The 11,667-nt window shown below is 39.3% G+C and overlaps 1 protein-coding gene across 1 annotated transcript; it reads left to right on the top strand.

The window, feature by feature from the left end:
• The first annotated feature begins 5,641 nt into the window (after positions 1-5,641).
• Positions 5,642-8,445, top strand: LOC146637989 (uncharacterized). The gene is made up of 2 exons (XM_085365309.1): positions 5,642-5,731; positions 6,391-8,445. The coding sequence occupies exons 1-2, from the start codon at positions 5,642-5,644 to the stop codon at positions 8,314-8,316; spliced, it is 2,016 nt and encodes a 671-aa protein (XP_085221435.1). The 3' UTR covers positions 8,317-8,445.
• The last annotated feature ends 3,222 nt before the right edge of the window (positions 8,446-11,667 follow it).

Raw genomic sequence — 11,667 nt, 5'->3', positions numbered from 1 at the left:
GCTCAAACTCTTGAGCAATTTAAATCTTTACTAAAGACACACTTTTACGCTCTGGCTTTTAACACATTATGACCCAAGCATTTTGGATTTATCTGAATTAGTTAGTATTGTTTCAATTCTTCTATTTTATTGTTTCTATTGTTATTATTGTATTACACTGTAGTTTTATTGTTATTGTTAAGCACTTTGTGCAGCATCGGCTGTTGGAAATGTGCTATATAAATAAATCTGACCTTGACCTTGACCTTGACCTTGTTATAGATTTCTTTGTTCCCTTTTGTGATTCCCCCAGTTGTGTCCTCGTGTCTGTCTCTGCCCTGTCTCAGTAGTTAGTCTTGTCTTCCAGTCAGTCATGTCTCGATGGTTGTTTCCTTTTTGTCTGCGTCAAGTTCAGTCTCAGTCTCTAACGGTTTGTGATGTTTCCTGTTTTGTTTTGTCTTTATTCCTTGTGTACTGTTTAGTTTTGTGTCCTTTGTCAGTTGTATTCCCAGCTGCTTACCATTTCCTCATAACCCTGCATGTAGAGCCACTGTCTTAGTCTCTCTTTGTTCTCTATCATGTTCTCCCTCATTTTTACATGCTGTGCGCTCCTGTGTTTTCACTTTAATTCCAGCTTTATTTTAAATTTTCTGTGAGCTCCAACAATACAGCTCCTCTTTGAGTTTCAGTCCTGCATACTGTGTTCTAATCTGCCAGCTGATCAGTTTATCATGACAAATACAGGGTGTATTGGTGGACAGAGCTACAGACCCATGACACCCTTACCCAGGTAGCTAGCAGCTATGACCAGCACTACTTGAACAGTTAATAAAAGGACAGGTAATGTTTAGGGATGCACCGATACCGATACTGGCATCGGGTATCGGGGCCAATACTGTAAAATGTGTGTGTACTCATACTCGTAAAAGTTAACCGATACCATGAACCGATACTAACTTATTTCTTTAGTCAGAGGGTGGCATGTCATTTCTGTTGTAGTTTTTTAGATTGGCCACTAGGGGGACATCCAGCGCTAAACAGGCACAGGGTTAGGCGAGTGAGACTGGCGGCTCCAGATAAAAAAAAACTGGAGGCTGCTGTAGCTAGGCTAAACAAAATGTCAGCAGTGTGGACAGGAACAGCCAACTTTAACTCAGGTTTTGGAAAAGCAACGAAAAATGTCAAGAGAAAATCCACAGGCAGTTAAAATAACAGAGACTCTGACTCATTTTATTGCTCTGGATGACCAGCCAATGCTGGTCGTGGAAAACATAGGATTGAACCGTCTTCTCAGCATACTCGAGCCGCGATATGAAATTCCCAGCCGCCCATACATCAGGGAGATAATGGTGCCAAAACTTTCTGAAGAGGTAAAGACAGCAGTGTGTGCGCGATGTCAGTCCTCAGTTTAACGGCACAGTGGACTGATGATCCACGGGCAGATGAGGAGTTTGTTCGTCAATGCCAAATACTTTCGTTATTTTGTTTGTTCGTTTACAATATGGACACTCTGCAACAATTTAAAAGTTTATTTTATTCCAAACAGAAGTGTTTATTTATTATTCTGAAAGCTCGAGACAGTGCCAATAGTTCAGTGATATTTTGTTAAATTACAATGTGGACACTCCGCAATAATTTAACAGAAGTGCTTATTTTTCACTTGAAATTTTTTGTGGTCATTTTTATTAAGATTTTATTTTAAGAATAAAATAAAACCTGTCTTCCAATTCATTGCATTTGCGTGTGTGTGTGTGGTAGAAGTATCGGTTTTTGTACTCAGTATCGGCAAGTACTCAGATCCAAGTATCGGTATCGTATCGGTTTGAAAAAATTGGTATCGTTGCATCCTTAGTAATGTTTTTCGTGCTGTTGCACACACAGCACGCTCGTTTGTTTCAATTCGACAGTTGCCAGAAGACAGCTTACCATCTTGTGCATAATAACCTAACACTCCTGGGTGCTATAGACTACAGTGTACACTGTACACCCTGGTTTTCTTTGCATCAGTCAGTGTCTCCCAATTAATGTGCATTTTCCTCTATTTCTCCAGAACGCCCATTCTCTTTGAAAGCTCGCTCTGCTGTCATGAGTGGGCATTGGTTAATGGTCATCATGTGACTGATGCAAGCCAGATTCTTTTTTTTTTAGCAAAATTGTAATTAACACACACACACACACACACACACACACACACACACACACACACACACACACACACACACACACACACACACACACACACACACACAATTGCCTCAATGGGGCATCCATCAGAAAGGGGCAGGTGCTGAGTCGCAGAGGAGCAGCAGCCTAAGCAGAACTTAAACTTTTAATTCCAGCCATTCCCAGGCCAGTCTAAAGATATTATCCTCCAGTGTGTCCTGGGACTGCCCCGGGGCCTCCTTCTAGCAGGACATGCAGCAGGGATATCTCAGTAGGTAAAGTGGTGGCCCCATGGTTGGAAGGTTGGGGGTTCGAATCCCCCGAACGGCTACCCTGAGGTACCCCTGAGCAAGGTACTGTCCCTATACACTGCTGCCCACTGCTTCACTGAATGAATGGGTTAAATGCAGAGACGAGTTTCTCAATAAAATATACATTGCTATTATGCCTGGAACACCTCACTCAGGAGGAGGCCACTATCTGTAAGGGAGAGGGCAGCCACCATTCGGAGAAAGCTAATTTCTGCCACTTATATCCACGATCTCGTTCTTTTGGTCATTAAACGAAGCTTAATGAAGTCCGGCAGCCTCGCCTCTGTCAGTGCGCCCCAGGGCAGCTGTGGATACAATGTAGCTGCCATCACCAGTGTGTGAATGTGGATGACTGGATGTAGTGTAAAGCGCTTTGGAGTTCTTAGAGCAGGGGTCTCAAACTCAAATGAGCCGCGGGCCACTTCTGGCACCGTCATCTCATTGGACGGCCACGTTAGTGTCCAAGTAGTAGAAAATACCAAACACGAAAACACCCACTAATATTTCCTAAAATGTAGTGTTTTGTTTGTTTTATTTAATTCCAAATATTGTGTAACAAGACAAAATTGCAAACATGAACGCAATTTATTTCTCACTCTTATCTATCTGCAGCCTTTCAGTTTCAGTTTTATTTGGCATATGCAAGTTAGCACAGAGTCAACATTGCAATGAAATGTATTTGACGAGCAGAAGACGGTCACTCAGCAGTGTAGTACAGTAGTTTCATTGAAGAGATTCGTACTTCAGAGAATATTCAGTCTTTTAAATTGCATCTTAAAACTTTTTTTTCACCTTGGCTTTTAATTCAAGTTGAGTTTGATTATCATCAGGCCTGTTTTATGTTTGTTATGTTTGTTTGTTTTTTATGTTAATACATTGTCTTCTCATTTATCGGTATTTGTTTCTCTATTGTTTTCTCTGTTCTTTGCTAATTGTGAAGCACTTTGGTGCTATAGAAATACATTTTGATTTGATTATATGAACAAAGAGGCTGTAATGAAGTAAATTCTGCCTGTATGACCAAGACTAATCAATGTAATTCTGGTGAGTGTGAGACATCCATTTTAACTGCTACTGAGTTAAATGAACCAAGGACTGAGAATAAAAACTCTGAATTTATGTTTGTAAAGGAAAAAGAAGATATGAGTTTGGGCAATAACAGTCAGCCATGGACAATTCAATTCTGGGCTCAATTGACTCTTGCTGTGTTAACTTTAAAACTGACACCTTGTTATGTGTAGCTGGAGAGCCTTATTTATGTGCGAATGTTTAATAATGAAGAACATTAAAACATTACTGTTGGGCACATGTCGGCAAAGTTATGTGACATTAGTGATGTTTGTACTAACTTGGTTCTAAAGCCTTCACTTTAAAATATACGATACAATAGTCGACCTTAATCCTACAGAGAATGTGATGATTTTGTGGATAATTAAAGTCAGTCATAGATCCACAAACACAACAAGCTGAAAGTCAGTGATGCTGCTCGGTTTGCAGTCCTGAACATCACAGCACAAGCAGGATTCACTGCACTGTTAATGTTAGCTATGTTACATTGCTGCCTCTGTTCGGTGGTGTCGAGCCAAACGGACTTTAACGTGTGTTTGAACGAGCTGACGGTTCACTCGTTAAGCTGAAAGAAAGATGCTTTAATCACAGCAGTCACACATGTGTCCACTGCACCATCTGGAACTCTTCTTGTTTACACTCGTAATAACACAAACACTAAATCCTGCTTCTCTGGTGCTGTTGTGTAGCAGTGTGTACACCTGAGACTGTCACCTGTCTGTCTGTCCTGCACTCTCTCTCTGTTTCTTTCTCTCTGATTGTGGAATAAAAGTATGAACATGTGTTTATAAGTTACACTTGTGTTTGAATCCTGCAGCTTATCACACATTTGATTTCCGTGTGTGACGACTGCAAGTGTCCAGAGTGAGGACAGACTGAGGGACCCACTGCTGCACATCATCTGTGAGGCTTTGCACCCCTGATGATCCACCAGGACAAACTCAGCAGTGTGTGAGGAAGAGGAGGAGGAAGAGCCAGCAGCAGCTGACAGATGGAGAGAATAGACAGACTGTTCCCTGTTTGTGAAGGACTGCTAGGAAAGTTTAACATAACTGTCTGTGCTGAATCAGTCTTATTAGGTAATGTTCAAATAATGTGATCATCCCAGTGTTTCCAGTGTGGGAGAAAGTACTCAGGGCCTTCAAGTTACACACTATGAAAGGCAGCTGTCGGGCGTTGTGTGGAGTAGTGATGTTCGATTCGTGAACGAATCGTTCAATACTTGAGAATCACTTTACTGAGTTGTGAACCATGATTCACAAGCCCAACTGACTCACTGACTAATCCCTGTTGCTGTTAGCAAACTAATTCCATCAGTAGAAATATATCTAGCTTATAATTATAATTGTGGGGGGGGGGGGAACAACAGCCAGTTTCTTAACAAAAGCATTTCTGTTCTGAACTGGAAGAAAAAACCCTGAGTAGAAGCTCACATCAAGAAAATAGCTCCTCGGTTCACAGTAGCATCGCTCTGCTAACATGCTAACAGCACATTTGAGCTACTCACCCCCTCCCTTCCTGTGCTGAACCATAAGCGTAAGCGAATCACTCAGGACTCGCTCACCCCCTCTCTCCTGGCTCACAGCTTCTTCTTCTTCTTGGTTGGCAACCAATGTTAAGGCGCATTACCGCCCCCTGGATCACAGCTCAGGGGACATTTAGATGAGAAAATATATATTTAACACATTTAAGGAAAATACTAATAAAATACAAATAAACAAAATAAATGTTTATTAAGCAGTTTTGATAGAAAATTGCTTAATTTTAGAAATGTTTTTGCTGTTTTTTACGGAAGCGTAGAGCTGCCACCCAGGCAAAAGAAAAATACAAGTGTATCACGTTATAACGTGAAAAGTTTATTGTTCTAACAAGATACTTTTCCTGTTTGTACAATATACTTTTCACGTTTGAACAACATAATATCACGTTATTACAATATACATAATTATCACGTTCGTACAATATAAATATTATATTGTACGAACGTGATACCATTACAATAACATTTTTTATTGTAAGAACGTAAAACGTGTTGCATTCGGAAACCCAAATCCATGGTAGTTGTGGAGAGCTCACGCTCTTCAGAACTGGCACTTAACTTTGAATGCCCTGCTTTCAACATGGACACAAACACTGATAGCCCACTTCTGAGATTTCTTCGGAATCGTGGTGTACCTGAGGACTGTCTCTTACGAATGCTACAAGAACACGTAAGTGCTCTCTTGAGGGGGAAACTTGTAAAACTCGCTTTTTACGAAGTTACAGCGTCTAAAAATGTGACATATTGCTAAGTTAGCAACCACAGTGGTTTTCGCTTCTCTCGCTTTGACTGCGTAAGGACGTAACGGTAGGCTGCATTGGTGTGGATCTATATGGAATGGAGAATGTAAAACAAATTAACCCGCTGTATAAAACTGGGTCGTTGTATGACCACATGTTACTACTTAACCCGTATGCAGATTCCAGGTTTCTTAAATATATCGCTATATTATGTGATGCACAATGTTTCCTTGTTTATCTAAAAACAAATGAATTAAACTGTGTTTATATTGATATTTGGCTTCAATTTAAAAAACCAGTGGGTTCAACCCTTTGTGCTCTGTGCTAATTTACTTTTTCAAAGGTGGGCGTTGTATATACTGTAATATTTCTATTAATAACATGTTAGAGAATCTCATTAATGTTGCTGGCATAGAGAGAGGAAAAGAGTAAAATGCTAAATATTGATGGCTGCCACTAAAATAATAACAGACAATTATCAAAACACATGTGAAATGTACATACATTTTTTTAGTGAGGTACCTCATGTGGTGTGGCAGCAGGTATACCTTGTACTTCTGTATAGTAATAAATATCTTTGTTATTACAGATTGATGCCACAGTGATTGATTTCATGGATGACAAGACCCTGTCTGGTTACATCCCAACATATGGTGACCGGATAGCTGCCAGACGGTTCTGCTTGGAAAACAGTGGTGCAAGTACTAAGGAATCAAGAAAAAACTCATTGCTCGAAAAATTGAAGGAAAAGATGGGAATCAATGAAAATGAGAAGAAACCTGATCATGAGGAGGCATTTGTTTCTAAGAGAAAAAGAACATATGCAAAAAACAACAAATGGGCTGAGAAAAAGACTCGAAAAATTGAGTTAGGGTGGATCCATGAAGGTAAGCAAGTGAGAAAGCGCAGAGGAGGAGGAACAAGGACCTTTGATGTGCCCAAAGACTCCAAAAAAGCTGACATATTACAGTATGCTAAAGATCTTTTCTTTCCAAGTGGAAAAAGCAAATTTGGAAGATGGGAGGTGTTCAGTCATGACATATTAGACTATCAGGAAGAGGCCGTATTTGATGAAGATGTCACAGTTGGAGAACTCTACTCAGCACTTAAAATGGGAATGTTGAGATTTTACTTGTGCACAAGAAGATTTTCCAATGATGACGATGATGAAGAAGTTTATGATAGAGGGAAAACACATGTAAACAATGTTACACAACTGACTGACTCACATCAAGGAGATGAAGAAGCTTCTCACACTGTTGTGATCTCATCATCAGAATCTAGGAATGCTGATGAAGATGTATTATTAGACACATCTGAGGTAATGATTGGACCCTACCTTGGAGAGCCTCTGCCTTGTCAACTTGATGACACTGTAATAGATGAACCATTCCTGCAGTTTGAGGAAGATGATCTGGTCATCACATCCATTACACTTCCTCCAACAAACACAGCAGTCAGTAGTCCAGAAACATCTATAAGCAATGAAGCAATAAGCTCTGCAGGATCATATGATGTTGTCTGTGTTACCATCAAACTTCACAGGGTTACTATTCTGGAGGAGATGATCAGCCAGTTCAAAGATCCAGCACTCCTCATACACCCTCTAAAATACACCTACATTGATGAAAAAGGAGCTGATGCAGACGGTGTATCAAGAGATGTGTATGCTGCATTTTGGTCAGAGTTTGTGGACAACACAGCTGAAGGAGAGGAGTTCAGAGTGCCATCACTGTCTCCTAAATGGCAGGAAGAAGAGTGGAAATCCATGGGTAGAATTTTACTGAAGGGATTTCAAGACCATGGATATTTCCCTTGTCGCCTTGCTCCTGTTTTCACAGTGGCACTCATCTTCGGTGAGAATCAAGTATCAGATGATCTGCTGTTTGAAAGTCTTCTCTTTTACCTAAGTCAATCAGATAGGGATCTGATAACAAGGGCACTAAAAGAAGATCTTTCAGATGAAGACAGGGATGAAGTGCTGGATCTCATGGATCGCCTGGATGTATCAGTGCTTCCAACCAAAGAGAACTTAAAAGGCCTTCTTCTGAAAGTCGCACACAAACAATTAATCCAAAAACCAGCATATGCCGCAGAGAAAATGTCCTTAGTTGCAAGCTACTTCCTAAAAGAAGCTTTTCAAAGCCCACAAGATGTCCTACAAATGTATGAGGATAAAAAGCCAACAACGAGAAAGCTTTTGAAGTTGCTTACTGCCTCTCCCACCACTCAAGCAGAGAAGCAGAGCTTCAGATTTCTGCACCAGTACATCAGAGGACTTGACGATACAGGGCTCAGAAGGATGTTCAGGTTTCTTACTGGGTCAGATGTCATCTGTGTTGACAAGGTTGAGGTACTGTTCACGCCTGTGGATGGACTGGAACAACGACCTGTGGCACGCACATGCAGCCCTCTTCTGGAACTACCATGGACATACACGTCCTACCCAGAACTACGAAATGAACTGAACAATGTTTTGGCTGCTAAAAGCTCTTATGAGTTCAGCATAGCTTGATTAAAGTCCATCATGTTTAAACCAAAGAATGAAAGGTTTGCACTAACAATGACTGGCTATGAAGCTCTAAAGTTTGTTAAACCCACAAACAGGGAACACATCATTGTATAAAAAAAGAAAGAGCTTAAATTTCAGGGAAGTGTTTTATTTCATATTTGAATTTATTTTCAAAAATTGTGGATAACATCAATTTGTTTCCACCATGAAAAATGTAAATTTCAGTTTAAATTTTCATACTTAAAAGTTTTACTAGTTTAAATGTTAACTAATTATGTTTAATAAGTTCATATGGTTAGCAGCAAGAGGTGATCTATGCTTATTATTAGTTCTTATCATGTGTCAAGGTCCTTTTCCACAGGTCTGTGGTGCAGTTTTGTAGGATACAAGATGTCTGCTAGAGGGGATGTTTTGTTTAGTAATAATTCAAAAGACTTAATATTAATTATTTTCAAGTATATATATATTTTTTACCTTTCCACCAGTCATTTGTTCAGAACATATTTTAAGGGAATAACTTTGGAAGGCAATGTGTTTGATGCAATAGTTGACTGGAATAAAAGACAGAAAATTGGCACATAAGTTAAGTTTTGTAGTGTTTATCAAGAGTCCGTGTTTTCTTCTCCTTGAACACAAATAAAAGGGAGGTTAACATCTAACACTGTTTGTTAATTATTAAATAATGCAGAATTTGTACATTTACCAGTTTACAAGAAACTGTTCGTGGATGAATAGCAGTTGCACAATGTGTTCAGTAAAATTGAAAACAATATTTCATGAATGATATCGGATCAGCAGTTTAAAAAAATGTTTTTTTGACAGTCTTAAAACAGAAATCAGATATAATAGAAATTCAGTTAAAAAATAATTGGAAATGCCAAAAGGTTGGAGTACGCAGATTTGGTTAAATATATTTAGACATGCTTGCTTGCTACTATCTTGAACCGAAAATCCAAACAAAATAATAATGAATGTCTTTTCTATTGTTTATTGCACAAATAAAACATTGTACCCAAAAATATATGCGTAAAAATTCCCAAAGCCCAATTATATTTAGGTTTATAAGTCCTTCAGTATATAGGCTCTCAGGAAGAGATACAGTTCAATGGATTCATCTGCTGTGCTTGGTGGAAGTAAGAAGTTCTCTGACATTAGAAGGCAACACAAGCTGAAAACGGCTTCATCACAGGTATAAGGTCCTCTCTGTTGACATTCTTGCTTACAAGCATCCACTGCCTCCCGAGAAACCTCTTTCAGATGATCCTGTCCTCCAAAGAGATGAGGGATGGTGTACATGAGAATCGGACGTCCACTTGGAGCAACTGCATTTCTGCTTCTGCGTATTAGATGGGTGTTCCACATATGTGCAACTTGCTGCAGCTCTTCCTATTAAATATTAAAAATTAAAAAATCTCATATCAGTAAAAGAACACATTTCTCTTGGCTCAACATGTTACCCAAAACGGCGCTGGCACGGCTGGCAACCTTAACCCAATTTCCCTCGGGATGAATAAAGTACGATCAAATCAATCAATCAATAAAAAGCACCACACAGTGACAGTCGGAAAAACAGAGTTTATCAAAAATACTCAACAACAAGAGTAACAGTGGTAGACACGTGATACTGTGGAAAATTTTAAGTAATTATTAAACGTGAATTGTTTTAGACATTTTATGTTTCTGGCCAGTGAAATATGCATTTTTTTCATATCCTGAACGCAGTGATAATAATAGGGATGGTGCATGGTGGGTGTTAAAGCAAACTTATTATTCTCTCTCCGTGTCTCTCTTTCTCTCTAACACACACACACACACACACACACACACACACACACACACACACACACACACACACACGCACACACACACACACACACAATGACTCATTAAAAGAATATAAACATGGTTACATACCTCGATGACGTTCAGGCATGTAAACAATATGAGCTGCTTGTCCAAAAAACATCCAGAAAAGCAGTCATGGTCTTTTAGTTCCTGGAGACAATTTATCCAGTGCTGAGCATGATGTCGTCTCAGAAAGGCCCACCAGACTTCAATACGCTGATTGTGATTGCTGGATCCAGTAATAATACAGTTTCTGACGTTCGGATCCATAGTCCAGCGCAAGAATCGTTGCATCTCGGCCATTATGACATTTTCTGTTCCCAAATCAGAGCGAATCCTAGCAGGTGTTCCCATCTTCTTTTCAACTTCTGCTATGAAATATCCAGCAATGACTTTGGGATCATTGTTTGTTGAATAGGCATGAAGCCAAATCATAACTCTCGAAAAGCCATCAATAGCTCCATTTATACAGATTCCAAAAGGCTTCAGTTTGTCATAGGAGTCAACATGCCACATGAAATTTGGTCCAGGATTTACATACGTGCGTCGCATTAGGCGATTTCTGCATCGTTGCTTAACACCGTAAGGGTCAAGATATTTCAGTAAATGTCTCACAGTACTCTGCGTGACAACATAACCTACCTGAATGCAGTTCAGGTGGTTTAGTTTGTATCCATGGAGCCTCCCATGTCCCTCCAGTTGATCAATAAGAAATCGTGTTACCTCAATCGGATCGGACTCATTCTTTCTCCTGTACAGTCCCATGCGTTTTAGGTTTCTTCTAAGTGTCCGCATGCTTATCACAATACTGTCCAAACTGCTCAATAACAGCAAAATCTCCCCATGCCTCAATCCAAGCATAAAATAGAACTTAATTAATTCCAATAAACGAGCCATTTTCTCGCACTCTGATCTGCACTGTCACCCACTTCACTATGTTTTACGCTTCCGTATTTTTACGGCAATATATCATGCTCGAACAATAAAATATATGTTATAACGTGAAAACTTTATTGTTCAAACAATATAATTATCACGTACAATATAATATTTATATTGTACGAACGTGATAATTATGTATATTGTAATAACGTGATATTATGTTGTTCAAACGTGAAAAGTATCTTGTTAGAACAATAAACTTTTCACGTTATAACGTGATACACTTGTATTTTTCTTTTGCCTGGGTGGCAGCTCTATGCTTCCGTAGTTTTTTGCTCTATAAAATAGTTGTTTTTTTTAATCATTCATCTTAGCAGTGGGATTTACATGAAAAGAGAAACAAATTAAGTTTAAGTGAAAATGTAAATTTTTTGCACTCTCTGGTCAACTGACTCAGTGAATCAAATGACTCAAAAAACCCGATTTACTTTGGTGAGTGACTCATTAAAACTCGATTCAGTAAAAAGAATCAAATTTACCATCACTAGTGTGGAGGCGAGGAAGAAAGAACCCAAACGCAGGACTCGCAGGTAGGTGAGGACTAGTGAAGGTTTATTATAAGGAGTG

This window comes from Diplotaxodon limnothrissa, linkage group LG2, assembly GCF_057381915.1.
Source record: "Diplotaxodon limnothrissa isolate DT_005_m linkage group LG2, D_limnothrissa_male_GT1.1, whole genome shotgun sequence".
NCBI lineage: Eukaryota > Metazoa > Chordata > Actinopteri > Cichliformes > Cichlidae > Diplotaxodon > Diplotaxodon limnothrissa.
This window is presented reverse-complemented; position numbering and strand designations above follow the sequence as displayed.

Coding starts and splice junctions, on each gene's coding strand:
- LOC146637989 (XM_085365309.1), top strand. CDS start 5,642: ATGGACACAAACACTGATAGCCCACTTCTGAGATTTCTTCGGAATCGT. Junction 5,732..6,390: donor TACGAATGCTACAAGAACAC/GTAAGTGCTCTC, acceptor TTGTTATTACAG/ATTGATGCCACAGTGATTGA.